Consider the following 24396-nt stretch of genomic DNA (forward strand, 5'->3'; position numbering starts at 1 on the left):
CTCCAACCTGTTGATTGTCTCCGAGTGGAGTGTAAAGGAGAAGGCTTTTATTTAACCAGCCTCCATGTGAAGTTTTAGCAGGCTGTAAAGTTGTTGGATGGGGGTGGAGAGTGCGTGTCCTCCTTTGTTAGGAATTCTTTATCGACCATATCTCTCCGGCTAATGTTTTTCCCATGAGGCCACACCGTAAATCAAACAGCAGGTGATGGCTCCGTACGGGAAAGGAGAGAGAGAGAGTGAGTGTGTGTGTGTGTGTGTGTGTGTGTGTGCGCGCGCGCGCTCAGCAGTCATTTAAAAGTACTGTGGATGGAGAACCTTGTTACAGCAAGTCTGCATATTAGGATGCACGTATTGTTTTTTTTTTTTTTATTTAAAAACTGCTTTATTCTTGTTTTATTCTTCTTCCTGTGGCATCACAGCACACTAACATATCAGAATGTATCGCCTTAATAATTCATGGGAACAGTTTTTTTTCTGATAGTCGGCTGTTTGTTTGTGATGCAACAAAATCCATTTCTATTGGCAGCGTCCACAGTAAAAAAGTGACCACTTGTACAAGCCATCAGTCTCATTTAGCCTAGAAGCACATGGAGATCATTCATTCAGATAAGTTGTTTTCAGAACAATTCAGGCTGTTTTAGTTCTTTTTTTTTTTTTAGTGGATTTAAACGAGGCTCGAATAGAATTTCTTCAAACTGCTTTGGATCAATTGTCTCCGTCTATCAGACAGTTTATCCCCATTTAAGAAAAACTACCCTCATCACTGACAAAGACTCTCTTTATGATTTTACAACCGTTTTGCGGCGGTGGGCCGAGCCAAAGCTTGGGTGAGAGTGTGTAAAGTGGCACCGGATGTGTTGCAGGCCAAGAAATAAAACAAGACACATTTTCTTCATTTCCCCTCACAGACAGGAGCCTAATTGGAGATTTGAGAGCGGTTTCGGGCTGTTTGCTCCGCAGCTACATCAGCTCTAATGATCTCTCTCTGAATAGCATTACTTTACTCTGCCTACGTCATAGGGGAGCAAATCCGCCACGCTCGTTTAATTAAATTATTTCAGCCTCCAGGACGGACGCATCCTCTCACTTTGTGTCTGTGTGAGGACCAAACTGCGCGGATACCCGGTGGAATCAATTCAAACATTTTTTTTTTCTTGTCACCACGGAAAAAGTTAATTACAACCCGCTCCAGTCTAAAGGCGCAGTGTGTGACAGCTACATTGAAATGGAGCAGGCTAATTCCTGGCAGACGCACCACAGGTGACTGTAGCTGGGACAGTTGGTGACATTGTAACTGAAATGTAGAACACGTAATAAGCACTGTGTCACTTAATAGCAGTGGCGTAAGAAGCACTATCACTATTAGTATTTTACTTCAGTGAAAGCACCAGAAGAACTGTGTCAAAATACTCGGCTGCAAGATTAAAGTCCTAAATTCAAGATTTCACAGAAGTAACAGAACATACGTTTGGAGAGCAAAACTTATTTGAGTATTTCAGTAAAAGTATTTAATTGGCAGAATGGTCCTTTTCAAACAGCTGTATCATTATAAATCATATTAATGGAATGATATTACTGATACTTTAATGCGTAAGGAGCAATTTAGAGCTGGAGCTCATTTGAACTAGTTTATATTATTATTTTGTATCATTATTATGTTTTATCTACAGGACAGCATCATTTTACATACATTCATCATGTGCTTTGTTTGTAAAATCTTAATTTGTAAAATAACCAAAGCTGGCAATGAAATGAAGAGCAGCAAAAAGTACAATATTTACCTCTGCAGTGTGGCGGAGGAGGGGGGGGGGGGCAAGTGTAAAATGGAAATAATCTACTCAAACTTGTGCGTAAGTAAACATACTTAGTTACTTCTCACCGCTGCTTAATAATCTGCCCCAGTCTCTCCATGTGCGCAACAGTTTGCGTCCCTTCTCTGTGCACCTTTTACAACATGTAGCTGCCTCCATTTCCCCGTCAGTGAACTGGGGGAGGAGAGATAAAGGACTAGTCCGAGGAGACAAAATGTCCCCCAGATGAGTTGATCAAACATTTGTTCAACGGTTTCCAGCTCCTCACAAAGACGCGCCTCGCGCGCACAACGGGACGCTCAGGGATGAACTTGGGAGACAAAGGCGTGAGAGTCTATTTGGGGCTCACGCTTGGGCTGCGCGCGGACAAAAGGCCAGCTTGGAAACAGCTTTGGCCGGCGCTAAAGAAGAAGGCAACCTGTTTATAATTCAGTCAGAGAAAGGAGAAGGGGAGAGGAGAGCTCCTCCACAGAAGAGCCCGACAAAACACACTATGCGGCCGCAATGAAGGATGAATTATTCAGGGAGCGCTCCGGCACGGTGCACACACAGAAAATGGCCGTTTTCACCTACAAAATGTTTCCTTTTGGGGTCGACAGAGGAATCAGAATGACAATTGGGGCCTCTGAAATCCACTCACGTACTGCCCAAGGATGCGTGCTCGCCCACAAAACCTGCGCACATGTGTGCGCGCACAAATACGCATTAAACTGAGCCTGCCCCCGATTTAAGAGGTGCTATTTTCAACTAAAACTACGACGACAACAATGCGGGATGTGCTGGAGGCGCGTGCTCCCAGAGAGAGCGCAAGCAAATTTGAGGGGGAGAGAAAAGTGACAAGTCAGTGAGAAACATTCTCGGTCTCCAGACTGGCTTCACATAAAACACTTTATTTGTTTTTCCTGCTGTCAGGAAACTCTGAATAACTTTTCTGCTGTCTGGCTGCATTTGTAATTTCAGTGCTGTAAAACAAAAAAAGCATCATTGTCCGAGTCAGCTGCTCTCGATGAAGCCTAATTGGTGTTTGTCAAAATGTTCCAGTGACACCGAGCCGTCTCCAGCCTGTAGCCCGTCATGTGGTATCGATTCTTTGATGAGTCGCGGCCTTGTCCCCTCGGACATTAATAACGTCCTCTAAATGATGTCGATATTGTGCGATGTCACATTTAATGACGGAGGGAGTGTATTAAAAAGTGCTTTCGGTCAATGGGGACCAATGTTCTCCCCGGAGAGCCCCGCTCTGGCCCGGAGCGCAGCATCACAATGGGGGCCCCGGTCACCCGTCATGCGCTGCGGACAGCTCCGACTCACCGCTCCTCCTCCTCCTTCTCCTCCACTTGCTCTCCAAATCTCTTCAAGCAGATTAAATCGACTCTTTTATTTCATCTCACTTTCATCTGGAGAGCAACACCGCCCCTCTCCCTCTGTTTCCTTCTTTTTCTCTCTGTTTCTGTCAGCCCGCGGCGCGCAGCTCGTCTCATATCTGGGCTCCATCCTCCGGAGCGCACAAAGGAAAGTCAGTCCACTTCCATAAAGTTTCTAATTTAGGTCTTTATTAACCGTCTGCGTTTGGATTATACATGTATTCTGTTACAGTTCCAAAATGTCCTGCCTAGAAGTGATTTCAGTAACTACATCTGAGACTAACTAGTGTTCATTTGTTAATTTGGCCACATTTTAATTTTTAACCGTGTGAAGCTTTGGAATAACAGGCGTTTGTTGTAACTTTTCAATAGAAGATAAATTGAGTCAGTATGTCGTATGAAATAAGACCAAACCATCAACTGACTATCAGTGCATATTATTTATTTTGAAGAAGTACTTTTACTTAAGTCAAAGTGCCAACATCAGTGTAAAATACTGTGCTACAAGTAAAAGTCCAGCATTTAAAATGTTAACTCGGTAAAAGTACAAAAAGTATTAGCATCAAACAGTACTCATTATGCAGAATGTCCCATTTCAGAATCATCATATCATGTAATTGGATTCTAATTATTGATCATTAATGTGTTCATCACTTTAATGTTGCAGCTGGTAAAGTTGGACCTCATTTAAACTACCAGAACATTAACCTAGAAATATAGCACAGTTTATTAGTTGGTTAATATTTTGTATTAATAATCAAAATCTGCAACTTGCAGTGCAGTGAAAATAACAATACTTCCCTCTGAGATGTAGTGGCGTACAAGAAGAATGACCATTTCGCAGTACTTTGTTAAGTTACACCTCTGTAATTATTGTAATATGCACGCCTTTGATTCATCACCTGTTGGACACTTTTCTAATTAGCAGCAGCTTTTTAGAGCATTACTATTTGCAGTTATGTGGCGAGAGCTGAGGTGTTTACTACAGCATGTGCACACAGCCTGTCACTCAGTTAATTTAACATGGAATGGCAATAATTAAAACATAATCTAAAGGCTTCTCTTTGATATATGAGCATCACTTAAATAGCATTTTCTTCCAAATCCCCTTGCAGTAATAACATTTAAGTTAAAACAGAAGAAATTCTGTGAAATATTTATATATTTGGCAGTGGTGTTGGCCCTCCAGGCCTGTTGCTGGGCTGTCCCAAACTCCCAGCCTCATAGTAATTAACCCTGGAGACAAAGTTAATGATTAAAACAGTCACGGTGTCCCGCCTCCGCCCTCCTCCTGCTCCACAGTTTCACAGTGTATCTTTTAGAGTCCGTACTTCGTTAGGTGAAATTAGCCAGATAATACAGAGGAGCCTTGTTGAGGGCCGATACATTTCCATTTAGGCCAGCCTTGTGTGTGCACTCATACACACACACACACACACACACACAGACACACACATTCCACTCTGCAATGCAAACAGTCAAAGGGATAACTTTATTTGGTGAAAGGGGATCCTGGAAAGGGCTAATTGAATAAGCCCGGGATCTTTGAAAAACCCCTGCCATGGTGAGCGCAGTCATCATGTCATAATTAGGTTTATTGAGGCGCATTCCTTCAATCTGCCTCCATTCCCCCGGGCTCATTGTATCCAGGGCCCAGGCCAATGGCTTGGGGACAAAAGGGAACCGTGAGCAGACAATACATGAAAGAGGCATAAAGATTTAGCTGGCTTTGTCACAGAAACGGAGAAGGACTTTGTTTGTGTAAATAATACGAGTGAATGAAGAACTTGGGTTTTCTGGTCCACTCGGGTGAAAGATGGCGTGCTGCAAAATGTAATATGTGGCCATCCGCTGGACCAGTGCCAGGGCAGAGGAAGAGAGGAAGGAGAGGAGAGAGAGAAGAGGAATGAGAGGAGGAAGATGATGGTGTTTGCAGAGACTGACCTCTCACCCTCACTCAACTTTTGGACATCAGCTGTTTGTTATCTTAAGATCAGTGAACCTTTAAGCACTCTGACTGTATAGTGTCTCTGTAGTCACAGAGAGATGTTTTTGAACATAGAACTAATGGTTTAGAACATTTTCGTTATGTTTTCAATTAATTTGGAGGGTATTTTTTCTTACCTTTATTAGTAAGTGGGAGAGAGAGGTATGACATGCAACAAGGTCGCCAGCTGAATATTAAACCTGATATTTAATTTGAAAGATTTTAACAGGTTGTGAAGGACAAAGCTAGTCAATTAAACAATTAGTCGATCAACAGAAAAATATAACTATATAACTATAACTATTTTGCGGATGGATTTTGATAATTGAGGTAATTTTTTAAAGCAAAAATGCCCCCCCTCCCCCCGGTTGTAGCCTCTCCAGTGTGACTGTGAACTGACTGGTCGTTGGACAAAAAAACAAGACGGATGACGACGCTTTGGATTTTAGGCATTTTTTGCACTTCTTTGTAACATTTCTTGGCCACAGCGATTGGTCGAATAATTGAGAAAATAATCAGCAGATTAACTGGTAATGAAAATAATCATTAGTTGCCAGCTTCTGTTTTCTGTTTCATCAAATCTGACGAATACAGAAGCAATAAGCTCTTGATGGATCTTATAATAGCCATTGGCTATCACTGGTCTTAGCCAAGTGTCTGGTGAAGAGGGCTCTGTCTGTCCGCTGAAAGAATGAATGTGTCACTCAGTGAGTCCCTGGGCACGAGGGCAAAGGGGGGCATGAGGGCCAAGTGGTGAGCACCAAATCACTCTCCTCTACCCCGGGGCTCTCTCTGTCCCTCTCTCCTCATCCTGCACTCCTCCCTCCCTCTCTTGTGAGTTTTTTCTAATAAGCCCATGCATGATGACTAGTCAAGCATGAAAACATAGTTATCTGCAAATGAATGGCCGCTCTATGCTTCATTAAAGCCTCTTTTTCCTTTCACACTCTTATTGTGACCCTCTGATATCAATTCAAAGGGCAATTAATGAATGCACACCAACTTTGAAGTCAGGGTGATTTCGGAGAGGGAGGGGGCTTGTGGGTGCGTGTATGTCTGTGTATGTGTGTGTGTAGGGGGGAGCAGGGGGCATTTGGGGTATTCCCCCTTCAAGACCCGCTGTTGCGCCCCAGCCTTCACCCGTGATGGACTAGCCACATTGAGCTGAGAGTGAGCGAGCCCCAAAGACGGTTTGAAGGGAGTGAAAGAGTGAAAAGGCCCAGCGAAGGTCAAGTAGAATGGCTCGCCTTAGAATAAGGCCCCTCTTTATCTGCTGCAAGTATGCACTATAGGCACAACAGCTGGGGGGAAGGAGGGGGGGTTGTTTTTTAATGTGCATGAGTGTGTTTGTGTGTGTTTGTGAGAAAGTAAGGAAGAATGTGAGTGCATGCGTTTTCCTCTCATGCATCTGTCCGTGTGCTTGTGAGCACAGTTGTGTTTTAATGTGTGTCTATGTGCATGTGTGTGTGTGTGTGTATCGGGGTTAGGGTTGAGTGTCAGAGTTTGCAGAGGCCAGCCAGAGGCCAGTGAACTAAGCATCTATGCTGCTGACGAGGGACAGGCGGCTGTCAATCACCTGAGTGATGAAGCTTGACTTTCATTCAGAGCTTTGTTAACTCATTAGGCCACAAGCTTTTGTGTCGTATTGGTAGAGAGGCTTGAAATGTGTGTTTATGTTGTAGTCATGCTGAGTGGGAATATCTATTGTAACGACCCACATGTCCACTTTTAAACTCAAAATTGTGGTTTTTGATCATACTGATCTGCAAGCTTTACAGCGTAAGCTACAAAATGCAGCGTGCAATGAAAATAATCAATTTTGTTCAGGTTTCTTGAATGAATGTGCCGCTCTGTAGAACTTGATTACAGGTATTTCCTTGTTCAAATAGGGATTCACTGCCAAACCAGGAGTTCCTTAGTAATATTTACCATCTGAACATTGAGGTAGGAAACTCAGATCTAGCCTCACCCATATATACCATGAATGCAGCATTATACAGTACTTTAGTGCCACTCGAAATGTCTCATTGCATCTTGTTACGCTTTTGCATTTTTACGTTAAAATTTCCTAAATTAAAGTGCACTGGATCAAATCGCTCACTTTTCAATATCCACGATATTGAAAAAAAGCACATGGCATACAACTACAGTGACATGTGATGACAGGCTGCGTTTGTGTTGTTCATAATAGCCTCACTCTTAACTGCTTTACACAAACCCATATGTAAGATTAACAGCTGCTGTGAGGCCAGCCTGACAGCACAACGAAGAGAGCTGAAACCATCAAGCATCCTCCTTGTCAGCTACAAAAAGTGAGCATGACAGTGAACCTACTAACAGCTCACCTTGTTGGACTTCAGCGGGTTCCCCACTGACCGGAGTTGTTAGTCATTTTTAGAGTTAAAAGACAGTGAGGGTCACAGGGCCATGGGGGGTCACTCTCCCACAGCACTGCACAGGAAACAGGGTTAGAAACACATTTAGTTAAGAATGACAGGTAACCACTTCCTGACACCCCCCCCCCATATCCTCAACGACTGCCATCCTTTCTTGTTGACAGCATCGGACTCCTTCACATTATCAGGCCATTTTTTGTAGCATAACAAGGCTGTGATTGATTACATCATTGCTTGCATATTTTTTTTGTGTGGATTCACAATCCAATGCTAAAGAAGCCGCAACACACGCACACACACGCGCACACGCACACACACACACACACACACACACTCTTGCTCTGGCACACTCTCATTTACAGGGCAGCTGTGAAGGTTGGAACTCCTCCTTAGCAAGTCAAGTGAGTTAGCCCTACAACCCCCTCCCACACACAAAAACGCACAGAAATCCACACGCACACGCAAGCGCACACGCACACAAACACCGTCTCTTTCTTAACCCAGCAGAAAGAGTCACAGATGGGTCCATAAGCTGTCAGTAAAGCCATTATCCGGCCCAGCATCTGCCTGTCTTGACTTCTATATACTGTTTAATGCAGTCGGCCAGTCACTTAGTCCCCTGGCTCCTGAATAGGAGCAGCATGGTTGGCCCGCCCAAATAAATGCTGCGTTTGTCTCCTCTGCCTTTTGTTTTGTGTTTTTTGAGTGGGGTAGGTGGAGAGAAGGGGTGAGGGGGGGGGCAACATGTCAGAGGCTCAATTTACCCTCACTATTAACCAAAGCCCCTGAAGAGTTACTGGGATGTCCGAAGAGGGGTGTAAATAGTCCACATATGGTCAGTTAATTCCCCCAAGTCCCAAAATCCAAGTTTGACACATCCCCCTTCACTCCCTCTCTATCTGTCTCTCACACACACATCCATACATGCTCGACGTCTCAGTGGACATATTTAAGTCTTTGTGTCCCCATCCCTGGCTGCCCCCTGCTAAAAAAAACCCCAGCAATGCCGAAGTCTTTCCAACAGTCTGTTTCAGCTAAATCCTCCATTCTCCTCCTTCGTCTCCTCCTCGTTTTTCTCCTCCCTGGGATGGCGTTACACGGCAGGATCCATTTTGGGCTTTCTTGGCTCTGGAGAGGTTGTTTTGGCTCTGGGTCCCGTGCACTGTGTGCCTCTCTGGGCTTCAGTTTGGTTAAATTAAACAGTTTTCTTTTCTTTTCTAACCCCTTCCACCCACCCCCTCCAACTGCTCCTCTCTTATTTTGCGGCTTAATGCTCCCCGGCTCCCGGGCGATCTTTTGCCGAGGCTGCTTTTCCAGGCCTTCTCCTACTCAGATAGTTTTACCCTTTTAAGGCTCATATTTTCTCATATTTCGATGAACCGACAAGAGCCAGTACCATGTGTACGAAGCTGAGGTGGAGCAAAAGTTTACAGAGAGAAGTCAAGTGTTTATAGGGGTTATAAATACAGCATTTCCAAGATATAGCATATGTATACAGGCAGGGAGCGATATGACGGTTAGAGTGGATAATTTGATTGGCCAAGGCTATTTGACGGTGCCAAATCGATGTGATCAGATCTTAGGGATAGCGAGGCGATGACGGCAAACGGGGCACTCTGAAACCACAGGTTTACAGGGCTGGAAAAGATCTGGGGAGCAGGGGAAAGGTTTCAGCCTCCTCTCTCCCCATCTCCTCTTCCCTCTCCTCCTCCGTGTCTCAGTAGGAGAGGTAATGTATATCCTCATACTCGTTTGGCACTGTAATTTATCATGACAAAGACATTTTGGAAAGTATTTGTGTTTGTGCTTGACCACGCTTAGAGGCATGTGACCAATGGGACGTACAGTTAACGGACACTAAAGCAGGGACGCCTCAAGGCTGACAAGCTCAATTAACAAATGCCTTAAAATGCACGTGGAATCAGCACTGGGGACGTGTGTACAAGGTCATGTGCTTAGAGCGCTCCTGAGCCAATGTGTGGGGAGTAGTGAGCTTCAGGGGTGACTGGGTGGCTGCCCTCCATCTTGGCACGAGTTTGTCACATAAACACCCTCTACACCCCAAGTGTCACCCCGTGAATCTTCGTCACCTGCCACTTTAATTTGCATTTCATTATATTTTAGAATTGTAGGCATGTGGTTGATGCTTATGCAGACATGCGTGACGCAGTAGAACAAATTTCTTTGAGGGTTTTGTTATGCAGTGTCCGTAAGAAACACACACACACACACACATTCAGCAAGATGCTGTGAGTTTATATTGCAATTGCAAAAAAAAAAAAAAAATGCTATGTTGAAAACGTGTTCTAACTTTAACTTAATGATCGGCATAAATCAGATGTAATCAATAAATACATTGTTCGGACTATCCAAAGATACATCATAGTGACAAAGGTAGCAGTAAAAATGGGAATGTCATGCCACGATGACGGCAACCAGTTACTCATTCAAAGTATTATGGTGAATATATAATGTGTATATGGTGTAAATGAATAATGTGTGCCTGGTTCATGTTTATGGCAAGGAGTATGGTGCAATGTGTGATTGCAATGTATTAATAAACATGTCAAAAATAATACAAGCATTATTTTATTAGTTGACTAAATTTCAATTTATTGGATTAGACAGACTGGCCGCAGTGGTTAGGCTAACAATAGCCATGTTGTCTAGGGCTAAGCCTAATATTAGCTTTGGGCAACATTACATTGGCAAGGATATAAGAAGTCATTACAGTCATTTCAAAAGCCTTACATATATCCTAACAGCAGAATGGATTCCTGTATTTACGGCACTTTGGTATGACGGTCTGATAGGGGCCTAGCGCTGGCACTTTCAAGTGGCACCAACTTTCAGGAAACAGTATGTGTTGGTGGAACATGAGTGACTTACTATTGTAGGGATCAGCATATGCTGTTGAACCATGCCATGAACCAGGCAAATTATTTATTTATACAATTTACACATGGCGTTTTCACCACAAATACACAAGCTGATGATTTTCAGGTTTTTGTGATTTTTGCTGTAAAATGACCCCACGTTTAAAAGCAGCCATTCAGTTATAATTCATACAGACTTGATGTCTACATGCGTCCAAAAGTTGATTCCCATTGGAACAGGATGCTGATGATTGCAGGCTACAATGTAAAGTAACAATGCTCTTTTTGTGATGAGGAAACGCTTTCATAAGAAACACGTTGTGCTCACATTAGAGTCCAATGTGTCATGAGTGTGGTGGTCTTCCGAAAACATGTTTCCCAAAATAATTAAAAAAAGACAAGACAATAAGTGGCGAACTTTGCAATCCAGATGTTATGGTTGGTCGAATCTAGTTTCCAGACAGATTTTTGTATTTGTTACATCTTATTTTCAAATTTTAACCCTTCACAGTAAAATGATACATTTAGAGGCTACATAATGACTTCAGGGTTGTTAGAGCATATGACTTTTCTAATTATTTTTCTTTTCAGCGCCATATTACACACATAGCTGTGTGTTATAGTTGTGTGTAATATGGCGCTGATAAGAAAAGAGGATTTTAATCTTTTAGAATGAGTGAGGGGGGGGTTATTAGGAGGGGTGTACTTCCTTTCACATCAACTAATATCCATGCATTGTCAAACTGTGCGTGTACAACGCTTGTACCAACAATAACAACAACAAAAACCAACACAGATGCCCAGACAGACTATCCCCATGGGCACATTTACATCGGCAACAACAACAGCCCCTGTTGCCCCTCTCCACTGCCCTTCTCACCCCCTCAGGTGCTCTTACAGTTCCCTATCGAGGAAGGGGGTGTTTTTTTGGGGGGGAAGGGCTAAGAGTGCCCCCGGCTGTGCCCCCATCTACCCCCCTCCCCTCCCAAGCCCTCTGCGGAGCCTCTTTATGTCCCCCCTCCAGCTCCCCCATGGGGCAGGTGACAGCCCTCCACTGTGAAGGGCCGAGGGAGCCATGACGGATTCCACAGATGGAGCGTGGAAATCGCCCGCAAAGACCTCAGCTCTGTGGAGCAACAAAGAGCCGGAGAGTCACAGAGAGAAATATGGGTGGAAAAGAGAGAGATGGGGAGAGGGGAGACAAAGAGAGGCTGCAAAAGAGGGTGAGAAGGACGGGAAAATGAGAGAGGAGAGGGAGGTGAAGGTGGTGCTTGTTTAAGGAGGGTGGCGTGCAGTAGTGCAAAAAGTGTGTTTGTTGGGGCAAATTAGGAATGTGCTTTTGTTTGAAGTGAAAAATGTGCAAGTCTGATGTTTCCTCCAAACTTTTCATACTTGCTGGGAGCCATTTGCATCACCTAGTGTTCTACCTGCCAGCTGTGTGGTGGCTTGGTAGCATCACGCTGCACTGACCCAGCTTCCCCACAGACATCGCTATCAGTTTGTCCAATCTTCCTATCTTGTTCTGTCTTAACGTCAAGTGATGTAGCAATCCAAGGAAGTGAAGTGAAACAAATGAGCCTGCTTGAACCCTCTGTAAAGCATCTGAGTCAGGATTGTACCACGAGACCTCAGAGGTGCCACTCTGTCGCTTCTTTTGAAAAGTTCTTGAAACCCCGGTAGCAGTCATAACCGATAGGTAATTCCAAAGTGATTAAGGATTTTCCCGGCCGCCTCAGCTTTCCCAGGGCCCAAATCCCTGTGAAATGCTGAGGAACGTGCATGCTGCTAAAGTCGGGGGGGAGCGAAAAAGCATTCCTAGCGGCCCTCCTCTATGCAGGAACTGGAGGGGGAGGCCACAAAAGGCCTCATGTCTTGTTTTTCAGCCATCCTGTCCAAAACTCCAAAGCCCCACAATCCACACCCCAAATTCCTTCCCCCACCATCTAAAACACAAATCCTGTAACCTCACAAGTCACATAAAATTTCGCTGAGTTTGTTGTCTGGTTGAGGGTGACGAGGCTTGCAAACTTCTGTATTTATATGAAAAGTTGCAAAACAGCCGATTTAACTGAAGTTTCTCCCACAGTAGCCATTTTGATTTGTTCCCTCTCTGCATCCATTTGAGGAGACATACTTTCTTTTAGTGTGTTGTTTCTGTTAAAATGCTGAACTGACACACAGGTTGATTAAGAGAGAAAGTCATCTACGAGCGCAAAATTGCAAGATATTCAGCAGATTGTGAGGGCAATGTCTCCATTTCTCTTGCTCCCTCTTTGAAAATATTTTACTTATTGCCTCCCTCATGCTTGAATGTTTCTTTACCAATTTGCTCCTAATGCATGTTAAGTTGACTCCCACTGCTATTGGTGTTGCAGAAAGAAAATCGCCGAAGGGCGAGAGAGGATCAGTTTCACATGAGGGGCCCTGAGCTATTTGGATTCTCTTGTATTTTATTGTTGCTTCTGAGGGGGAACTAATACAGTGTTGCACACAAAACTTCCCTTATGCTGAGGGGGAATTAATTAAGTGTGACACAAAAAGTGGGCGCTTTGGGCTCGGTGAACTTAGAAGGGAGCCAATGGAGTGTTTGAAGTACTGAGTTAAAAACCAAGCTGCTGGCTTAGAGAGCATAGTTCACAATAGTATTAAAACTGATCTGAGACAGAGATGAAAAGTAGAGACACAAAAGCTGTCAAGACACATAATATCACTGCAGCTCAGTCAGGCTGAAGATCACACATAAAATAAACACAGTAACACTTTATATTGAGGTATTTGTAATGAGCAATAGTTAACAGGTAATATGGCACAAATGAGTTCTTAAAGCTGATTAACATTATTATGTGTTAATAAGACTTTAGAAGTGTTGATAATAGCATAATAAACATATTAATTGTTAGATTGTAATACATTTCTAAGGACTTACAAGACACTTGTGCAAATTTAGTTTGAGTTTCAAACTTTTGAAACCTGAAGAAGAACCTGGGTTCGAATCCAATAATATTAATAAAGCACAAAAAATGCTTCATAAGACTTTAACAATGACATAATATTTAAGTTAATAAGCACCAATACACAAGTTCATAATATTATTAATATTATTAACAACTAGAAAAAACTTTAAAAAAAACTTTATTAACGTTCCTACGCAGTAGGATGGTTTCCATTGAAGTGTTCATAAATGTCTCATAATCTAACAATAAGCATGTTCATTATGTAGTTATTACACTTGTATCGTCTTATTTACATTATGCTGTTAATAAGCATCTTAAAAGACTTACAAGTGCCTTATTATCTGTTCACTAACACTTAATATAAAGTGTTTCCTGTACAGCTTATGTATTTCTCAGATTTAGTATATTGGTTTAGTTAGTACTGAAAGACTGATATAAAACAGTCATTTATAACCCTTTCCTACACCCTCTCAAATGTGAGGATTTGCAGTTTTTCTCAGTTTGATGTAGTTGGAAAATTAATAACTTTGGGTTTCCGACAAAACAAGAAGATTTCAAATTACACTCACAGGATTTTTTAATGTGCATTTCCACAGTTTTCTGACATTTGACAAAACGACTGATCAAAAATGAATCTGTAATGTATATATTTGATAAATTTGATATATTTTCAATTCAGGCATCGGTCAGAGGTGAGATCTCACATCAAAATGTTACTAGTGTGACACCAGAATTTAAATAAGGGGGTAATTACTTGGCTTGACTCGGATCAGACTCTTTCCGCTCCGTGTAGACTCTAGCGACGTGAGACTGACTCACTATGACACGTGATAATCACCTGCATGTACAGAATTAGCCTCAGTGTAAACTGTGAGTTCATACGGAGAGGGGAGAACAACGGGAGATCTGGAGATGAGAAAACAGATTTATATCTACTTCTTCTTAGATTGTCTTTAGATAGTAGACCAGCATTCATTCAACAGTGAACAGTTTGTCCTTCGTCCAGGCTACTGTCCACACCCACACACACACCCAAACCCGCACTCAGACAAACTAAAGAATGGCCCCTGGATCCAAATTAGCCTTTTGTGTTGCTTTTAGTACACCAGTCCCCCTGTGGTACCCTGGGAATCTTGTCCAATGGGATTATTCCTGGATATTCCTACTGAATAGAGGTCTGTTTGGCCACAAGACCATGAGGAAGACTGCCTGATGGTGTGTGTGTGCATGCGCGCGCATGTGTGTGTGTGTGTGAAGAAAAGAAAACACCCACGTTCCAAAAGTGGTCATGTGAAAACTATAAGTAAACAAGTGAAAACAGAGAGTTAATCAGTTCACAGTGATTCTACTGATTCTCCTGCAGTATGTGATGTCAAAGCCACTTCCTTATCACAAAAATACCCTGAAAGCACCATCAGCTGTTGGTTGATAACATCAGCATGTTGGCTCATGCTTGGGTATCACAGGTTTGTTGTCCACTTCAGGTTTTACAGAGCAACCCTGCTGATGCCATTCAGCTAAATGTGTGTATGTGGAGTTATCAGGAGGAAACTGTAAAGAGTGACACCATCGTCTTTTACACATGTGATACTGATAGAACGTCTCACCCTGACTGTTTTTTTTTACTTTTTACTTCTCTTGTGTTTGGACAGCGAGTCACTCTGACGATGGTTCAGAGGTGGAATCAGAGCCGGATCTGCCGCTCAAGAGGAAGCAGCGGCGCAGTCGGACCACCTTCACAGCAGAGCAGCTGGAGGAGCTGGAGAGGGCCTTCGAGAGGACCCACTACCCCGACATCTACACCAGGGAGGAGCTCGCCCAGAGGGCCAAACTCACCGAGGCCAGGGTTCAGGTACGCTACATGCATACAGTATGCTGTATCTGTAAGTATCTACAAAATGTCAACTTCTTGGGCCCTGAAGAGTGATAAAAACAGATTTTAGGCTGTTAAATGGAGGAATTCATATGATGGATTTTAAAAAGTGTTTCATAAGCTTAAGGCTTGTAAATTTGACCTCAGCCTCACAGAGAACCATGAAATCCTTTACAAGATGGCAGCAATACTCTCCTCACACATTCGCTTCTGTCTGAGCTGACACGCCAACATGTACTGGGTGACCTGTCCTTCCTGCGATCATCCATCACACACACACACACACACACACACACACACTCGTCCTCACTCCCAGGGGCCCAATCTGGATTACCCTATTTCTGATCTGGAGTCCAGTAAATTGTCCTCCACAGGCTCCATATGGGAAGTGTAAGCAGGCCCAGCAGGAGCCCCGTCCATATGGACATAGCATGTCACTTACACACATCTAAGACACACACACACACACACACACTCCTTTATCGTCTCTCACTTTCCCCATCAGCTTCACACTCCGATGGAACTGTGAACGAAGACTTTCAACAGTTACAGCTTATTTAATTGTGTTTTTTTTACCTTCAAAAGCATCACAGATATGAAAAACTGCAGTCTGAGAAGCACAAAACACACACACTGATTCAAACATCAGTCGCCATCGTTTTCCTCCCAGGTTTGGTTCAGCAACAGGCGGGCGAGGTGGAGGAAGCAGGCAGGAGCCAATCAACTGATGGCTTTTAATCACCTGATCCCAGGGGGCTTCCCACCTTCAGCCATGTCCAGCATTCCCCCCTACCAGCTCTCTGACAGCGCCTACCCCCCCTCATCTATAGCACAAGGTAAGAGTTTAGAATCATGTAGTGTAGCTAATACAGGGGGTGACAGCTCACATGTGGAAAAATATACACACATACTTCAGTTCAAAGGATCCATGCTATCAGCACATGGTTTGTTGTTCATGCAAATAATAAACTAGGAATGCATTTCAATTTGGTTTGGTTCCAAAAACCTATTTGGAAATAACTTACCATAGAGACACATGTAATCATTTATTTAAGGTTGAAAATTGTGTATATTATCATTAAAATTATTCATATTAAACCAAGTGTATTTTGTATAATATTGGAAATTGGAATATTTACTTTTGTTTAAAAAAAATCAAAACATCAGAGCATTGACTCCTTATTTATTTTGAACGAACATGTTTTCAAGTGGTAGTTTATTTTGATTCCAGCAGTTTTGAAAATTCAGCATCGTAACAGCAGCTCCGCCAGAGTGAGGTGTTTTAGTTTTAATTAGACTTTCAGCGACATGTAGCAGTTACATTTTAACTGACAATCCTTTGGGGTAGAAATAAGAAAATCTATTGTTCACTGTAGATAAAGGTCCACAGTGTTGGTTGGCAGTCAAAAATAAATCCAAGGCGCTCTGACGATGTCTCTGTATTTAGCTCATCATAACAACAGCAACATCCCTAAACTTTCTCTGTGATGCCGTTGGTAGTGTCGGAGCCCCCCAGCACGGTGCACCGGCCCCAGCCTCTCCCTCCGTCCTCGGGCCACCAGGCCTCCGCTGGTGGTGGGCAGGGGGAAGGAGGTTCTGCCTACTGCCTTGCCTCTGGACGCCACTCCTTCTCGGGCTATTCGGACAGCTTTGTGAGCCCCGGAGGACCGGCCAATCCCATGAACCCCGCTATAGGAAACGGACTCTCTCCACAGGTGAGACTACAGCCTAACGTGTGTGTATTTGAGCTGCTCAGTCAGACTTAAAATTGGGATGAATTTAGCTCAGCCAATAAAGCAGCACATTGTGTTGCTGAAAGAAGTGTAATTTAGTCTTGAATTTGATAGATGAGGGGTTTTTTCATTAAAGAAAGTAAAACAAATCAACAGCTTTAACTTTGGAGAGGAAATCTATAGAGACAATGTGATTTTAAAAACACAAATACAACAATTGACAGGAGTAAGGGCTGTGTGTTTGACACTGTACATGCCCCCAGAGACTAAGGTAGTTTTACTTGCATGGACAATACCAATAACATGCCACACCAGAGCTGGGCAGAATTAGATTTGAACATGATTTCAAAGAGTTGAACCCGGCTGAGATACACATGATTTACCCTGTCAGACACACAGCTTCACCCAATCCATCAAGAGCTTTAAAAAGTCAAACACTCTTTTCAAGTAATATTTCACCCAGGTGTGGAACACATAAACGCACATGCTTACTGCACACCGACTCATCCGCTCGTCTGCTACACGCCATAAACTCTACGCTCACACACTCTTCGACAGTCAGCACTGGAAGATGGGTCGCTCCCTGTTGGAAGAGAAAAGTAAGATGACTCCAGAAGGACAGAGGACAGTTGAGCGTGTGACAAATGAGAAGTGAAAAGACAATTACAGCCAATTATCCAGGCATGAAGTCCCAGGGTCTGTGCACCAGGACAGAGGGCACAGCCGAGGAGACGGAGGAGTCAGAGACCCTAACAGGCAGAAAATGAGATTTCAGCCTGGCGCGGTCTGACTCCTCGGGCCGCACTGCCACCGCTGCCACAGTGTGAAGACTGGGACGCGCTCGCACCAATACACACATGCTCACAGGTCCACATAATGGCAGGAACGCACACACATCCCCAGTGTAGATAATTGATCAACTCCATGACGTTTTGAGGATCAGTTAAGGATTTTGCAACATCTTTTACACAAATATTACACGACATGGTTGAGCAGCATGGCTAAGTCAACTTCTCAACCTTCTGCTCAAATACAGCAGTAATACAGGAAGCCCAAAACAATTTTTATTTACTAATATGTTCATACTATTTTTTAATTTTTGGCCCTTTTGTTGCATGTGTTTGTGGCCATAAATGTTTGCTGTGAGAGGATTTCTTCCTCCAAAAATACTATTTGCAGAGTGGTTTTACTTTTACCCACTGAAAAACTACTGACATACACTGCTGCATGCATAAAACATGAACAAAATGAGTATACTTTACAATCAATACTGTCCATAGAGGCGACTTGACGCAGCATCTTCATGGCCATGTATATGTGCACAAACACTGCCATCACTCTGCACTAAACTGTAGCCTCAGGGGAAGTTTCTCATGATTGCATTCTTAAAATGCTTTCGTCGACATTCCTCCATGTGAAAGCAAAGGTTCTAATTTATTTGTATATATTTCATACAGCCGGGGAGGAATGTCCCGTCTCAGATGTTTTCCCCCGTCCAGACATTCTTCCCTGCAAACTCCGGGACGTTCTGATTTAGGCCGCTGGCAACGGCAGCGTTTCGATATGAAACACCCGGGATGGGCCAGCCAGCAGCCATCTCATGAAGCACGGAGAGGCTCAGGGGAGAGGGATGATGGGTAGGGGTTTGGCTAAAAAGATAAAAATGAAAAGTACAAGCACGGAAGTCACCAAACTAGAATCCATTAGTTAAAGGGCACCAATCCCTGCTCCCTGTGGCTTGTTTAAGCCAAAGAGTATCCTTACTCTTTCTGTTTAAAACAAAACCATCCAAACGCAGGTTAATTTTTTAGGAAAACGTTACTGGGCATAAGAGGAAACACAACTCCCTTCTCCAAATCAACATGGACTCCTCCACTCACCTCCCCTACTTGGGAAATGATTTAAGCAGGACCATGTGTGTGTGTGGATGTAGAATAATATGTCACTTAGAGGGCCAAGAGGACCCAAAGAGCAGCATACCTGCTTCTTATTAGGACAACTGGAGGAGCCTGGAGGCCCTTGCTCTGTTGTGAAGGAGGTGGGATGTGATACATTTAGAGGTAGCAGGTTCAGTTAGATTTACTTTCATAAGTGATAAAGCCAGTCTCAATTTCTTATTAACGGTTTACTGAGCACTTTGATGATGGACAGGTAAATCCAGCGAGCGCTGAAGGGGGGTTGGTGCTATTGAGTCTGTTTTGAAACCAGTTGAAACACTTCGCCCCACGGCTCTTTTCCGTCCTTTGCTTGCCAAGGAATATTCCCCCAAATTTGATTATCTGGTTGCTAATAAAGACCAGGTCAAGAGCAAACAGATTACTCAAACTGCAAATCTATTCTGAGGTTGAACAGAGCCGAGCTCAGACAGACCTTTCTTTTGTGTTATCTTTGTTGGTATATCTTTCTCGGAGATAAGTTGTTATCTTGCGCCATTGGTTTTTTTGGAGCAGTGTCAAAAAGGAATTTTAGAATAAGTGGAGCCGTGGATCTGAGACAAATTGCTTAATTCTTCCTTTCTGGTGCTATCTTTGTCTGCATATTGCACACACTCCTGTGCTTGTGCGCTAAAATGAGAGCTATCTGATGTATTCTAAAGCCTTGTTGGAAACTAAAAACACATTAGAAAACATGTCTTCCATACATGGTGCTCCACCCCTCTTGTCTTATCTGTAAAAAAAAAAAAGGCCCCTTTGTTGGTTAAGGTTAGGAACAATCACTGCCATTTTAAAATTTCCAGTGAAGTGTCTGACAACATTATGGAAAGGATCCCTACAGAGACAGACCTGTAAGACCCTTTTTATTTAACCAGAAAGAGCTGTTCTATCACTTTATTCAAAGCCACCAGACTCTACTGACAAAAACATCAATGGAGCCTCAATTGATTTATTCGTGTTATTGTGTGACTTTGGTAACACAACATAGTAACATACATTTACTGACAGATTAAAGCTTGAATGCAACATGTGTAAATATTTAAGGTTTAAAAATACTCAAGTCACCTTTGAAATGCATTAGTTACCACAGCCATGCTACAAGTCCTAGTAACATTAGAGCCACTCACAGTGCTCTGACAGAATACTAAAACTAATTTAACTTTCAATTCTCTCTCCTTTATTCCTTCTTTCTTTCCTTCCAATCAGGTGATGGGTCTGCTGAACCCTGGCGGAGTGCCTCATCAGCCTCAAAGCGACTATGCCATCTCCCCTTTGACGGGCGGCCTCGAGCCCCCTGCTGGCATGGCCGCTAGCTGCAGCCAGCGCATGGATCACATCAAAGGCCTGGAAGGTCTCACCAGCGTCCCCTCCATGTCGGCTCTGCCCTCCCTGCCCAGTTCCCAGTCCTACTGTCCCCCCTCCTACAGCTCACCGGGCTACACCGTCGACCATGTTGCGTCCTACCAGTATGGCCAGTACGGACAAAGTAAGGTCAATAGATTTCAATTTTTATTCTCACCTTTTACTTCCACACCCAGACCTGCATGATCAAATCCAACTATGTAAAAATAACAATCTTTGCTTACTCATTTACTGATTTATTTATAAAACCATCAATATCTTAAAGAGCAGTTGGTGGTGTGGTGGTTAGCATTGTTGCCTCACAGCAAGAAAGTTCCAGGGTTGCTGGCAGGTTTGCGGTTTGAGCCTTGAGCCTTTCTGTGAGGAGTTTGCATGTCCTCCCTGTTCTTTGTACTCCGGCTTCCTCCCACAGCCCAGAGACATGCAGGTTAGGTTCATTGGTGACTCTAAATTGCCCGTAGGTGTGAGTGTGAGAGTGAGTGGTTGTCTGTCTATATTGTTGGCCCTGCGATTGATTGGCGACCAGTCCAGGGTGTACCCTACCTCTCACCCAGTGTCAGCTGGGATTGGCTCCAGCCCCCCCACGACCCTTAAGGACAAGCGTGATAGACAATGGATGGATGGATGGAAAGCAGAGAGCAATACAGCAATACAGGAAAAATCATAACATTAAACACAAAAAAGACATATGGCATTAAAGAAAACACACACATAGGTGTGTTTTATAGATATGCTATATACATTATATATATTATATATACACTAAGCTTCTCCATCCATGTTCCTTAAAATCAGAACAGTCAAAGTACAGAAGCATTATCACCTAAATGTCCATGTCCATGAAAAAAGTATTTATTAGTTCCAAATGTTGCAGCTGGTCAAGGTGGAACAAAAATGAGCTCTTGTGTGTCTTTAAGGTAGTTTAATCTATAACAGTGTGTCATATGGGTAAAAAGTACAACATTCAGATCAGATCAATCATGTGACCACAAACCAACAAAGCCACTTGTTTTTTCAATTAATGACCTGAAGAAATTAGACGACCTTTCATATTTCGTCACGCAAACTGCCGACTGGCCTTTCACTTATTTTCAGTGAGAGAACTGAGATGAAAACATCTGAACCAAGTCAGCCGATACAGTGTGTGATTAATGGCCGTTCTGGTAGTTCAGTTTACACACAACATGTAACCGCAAATTCCTCATTTTGATTCCAGGGATGGAAAAGGAGCAGTCATGCATGCAGCAGTGTACACACAGGTCGGTGCTGTACTGCTGTAACAGTTTTCCGGGTCCAATCATGTAGTTTCAAGTGTTGGGGTTAATTGTGCAGATCTGATTCCATCTGTGAAGCCATCAGTGGTTAGGTACCCAGCAGAGTCAGCTCCCATCAGGGTAAAGTGTAGCTGCAGTGTCTGATAGCCCTCCTCAGAGATTACCCTGCTGTCCAGCAGTGAGAGGGTCTTTTCACTTCACATTACTGTCACTTTAAGAGTTAAAATCAACTTCAAACAAAATCTCCATCCAACTTTGGAAGGCAACGTCGTTTTCCGTCACAGCGTGATTACAGCGGCCGCCGTTTCCAATTTTGGTCCGCAGGGGGTTGACCAATCAGGTTCATCCACTGACCTTGTGGCAACCTCGAGACAACCAGGCCCTTCAAAGAGCGTGGCAGCGGTCCAACGAGCCTGACTGCATGTTGCTCTGCGAGGCGGCAGGTATCAAATGAATATCTGACTTAATATCCGAGAGCAGCAAACGTCTAACGAAATATCTCGGTCAACTATCTCAAAGTGAACACAATAAAGAATTAGGGCGACACACATGAAAAACCACTAGCATGTGGCACCGTGCGTGTACACACACACACACACAACCTGAACAGCAGCCACCAGGACAGCACATGCATCCACATTCACCTCCACAGCGTTATGAGCCTGAGAAGTCCATCTTGATGTGATTAATCAGTGCGACTGGAGAGTCGGTGTGTGGTTGGGTTTGGAGCTGCAGAGGAAAGGTCTTTTCTGTGGGTGGACGGATCCTAATAGCCTCTGGCAGGGCGGCTATTAGAAACAGGTGCTAGGACTGAGGTCAGCTGGGGAGGCAGTGTTGAACAGTGCTGCTCCAGGTTCCAGTGTAAGACACTGGTCCACACTTTGACGCCATATTGCCCTCACTGGACCGCCTTGCAGACACTCCAATGTTAATCAATGAAATATTTGTTTTTTAAAAAATGTATTTTATGTCTCTGTTGCTAGGCAGGCTCAACACTTTGCAGAGCTTACCTGTCAATCAGTGTGCCCAATACTGTGGAGTCTCCCTCTTTGGCTCTTCTGTTGATGAGGCTGTTCCTTTCCTGTTCAGCCATGATGGCAGTCGAAGTTCCCACTAACTGCTCAAAGCTTCCAGAAACCAGAGACATAAAACACATCACTTCCTGTTTATGACACTAAAAATCTGCGGGCACAGCTCTTTTAAAGTTAGTGTTAAATGTTCTGTTTGGGTCCTGGGTTAGGCTAAGGTTAATTTGGATCCAACTAAATATTTGTGAAACACACACTAACACAAACTAACCAATCAAGGCAGCAGTAGAGTCAAGTCAGCAATCGTATTCTGCAAGGTTAAATTACAGCTTTGAGGAGAGTGCTATAATGATTATTTCTGTTTCTGTTCCATAATGTTTTCAGATACTTAGAATAACAATCTGAGCCTGTCAGTGGCAAAAACACCCAATTTTAGGGGACCTATTTTGATCTGGCACAGTTGCCCCAAAGGATTATGTTGCAACCATTGGAGCACATTTTGTGGCTGTGACAACGTACTGGACCAAAATCAAAAATGTTTTGTACCTTCTAGTGATTTCAAACCCCAAATATGTCAAAAAAAAAAAAAATAGGCCTCAGGTTTAAAAATAGTGAAGTTACCCTTTTAGAGGTAAAAATCCCATTGTTACTTGATGGCCATCCCTAATTGCCTAACCAAGACTTTGACTTGATGACATGTTTCAGAAGTCCACTACAGAAAATGTGCTGACTCCTTACTTCTGTTTTGGGTCTCCAGGCTTAAGCTGTAAAATATGATTAAATACAATGGATCCTTTAAACAGCTTTACTTCACTCTATGAATTTTTGAACAGTTTGTTCATTAGAGGTCTGGTTTGAGCTCTCGAAACATACACTGTTGCACATAAAGTTGGAATAAAATGTTTTTTTACCTCTTCTCATGAAATGATTGTGACAATGTGATTTATTCTTGATAAATAAAGTTTATATCTTCTCAACTTTATTGATCAAACTCTTCCAAACATATCACAGTGAAACTTAAACCACAGTTAACCTTTGCAAACTGTGTATTCAGGCTTTAACAACATTGGGGGTATTGAACAATTATTCCAACTTTATGGGCAACAGTGTAGTAACACCACTATGCAGGATAACATACTGCACATTTCCTATCATGTGAACAACAAAAGCACCATATATTTGTTCATGCGTGGCCCATATGACATAGAAAACATAGAATATTTTATCAGTTGGTGTAACTGGCGTTGTGTATGCATTTTATCACCTTCATTAAATTTTTGTTGTGCAAGAAAACTAAAAAGGATTAATCAATACATTTAAATTCCCATATAAAATTCTCACAGTTTTTTCACTGATGATGTGTCATTTCTATTAGATTTGGAGGTTTTGGCAACTTTGTACAGTTACATTCTTCAATTTAAAAAATATCACATAACTGGCATTTAATAGGTTAATTGCAGTATTTTTATTTATTTGCCAATAAATAAATAAAATACAAATCATTCAGAGATTCTACACCAGAAAGTATTGTTAGGTGGTTGAAGGTTAAAGCATTTACACCATGTTTGGAAATGCAGTTTACAAAAAACACATGTAAACTGAACACATTCAGTGTGACAAATTCACATAAACGAAACATTGAAAGACTTTTTGCGTGTCTGGTCAGAACGTTCTGGGGGTAGGAGCTTGGATATTATGTAACACTGAAGAGAAATACTGTATTTGTATTCATTTGAGTCACCCTCACCCTTTTGTGTTCACAGCTCTCTCCATTGACCTTACACCCCAAACCACTGTTAGCACG

At 42.9% G+C, this 24396-nt stretch overlaps 2 protein-coding genes across 5 annotated transcripts in view; one reads left to right on the forward strand and one right to left on the reverse strand.

Moving 5' to 3' along the window:
* scg2a (secretogranin II a) overlaps positions 1 to 24396 on the reverse strand; it is a 183421-nt gene that overhangs the window by 130678 nt on the left and 28347 nt on the right. The window lies entirely within an intron of this gene.
* pax3b (paired box 3b) overlaps positions 1 to 24396 on the forward strand; it is a 28217-nt gene that overhangs the window by 1915 nt on the left and 1906 nt on the right. For 2 of the 4 annotated variants that reach the window (XM_070828647.1, XM_070828649.1), the window contains exons 5-8: positions 15041 to 15240; positions 15932 to 16097; positions 16762 to 16976; positions 20135 to 20419. In XM_070828647.1, the coding sequence (XP_070684748.1) occupies positions 15041 to 15240; positions 15932 to 16097; positions 16762 to 16976; positions 20135 to 20419 (866 nt within the window). The remainder of the gene's footprint in view (positions 1 to 15040; positions 15241 to 15931; positions 16098 to 16761; positions 16977 to 20134; positions 20420 to 24396) is intronic. The other 2 variants (XM_070828646.1, XM_070828648.1) reach the window with 1 other exon arrangement.

This window comes from Pempheris klunzingeri, chromosome 4, assembly GCF_042242105.1.
Source record: "Pempheris klunzingeri isolate RE-2024b chromosome 4, fPemKlu1.hap1, whole genome shotgun sequence".
NCBI classification, from domain to species: domain Eukaryota; kingdom Metazoa; phylum Chordata; class Actinopteri; order Acropomatiformes; family Pempheridae; genus Pempheris; species Pempheris klunzingeri.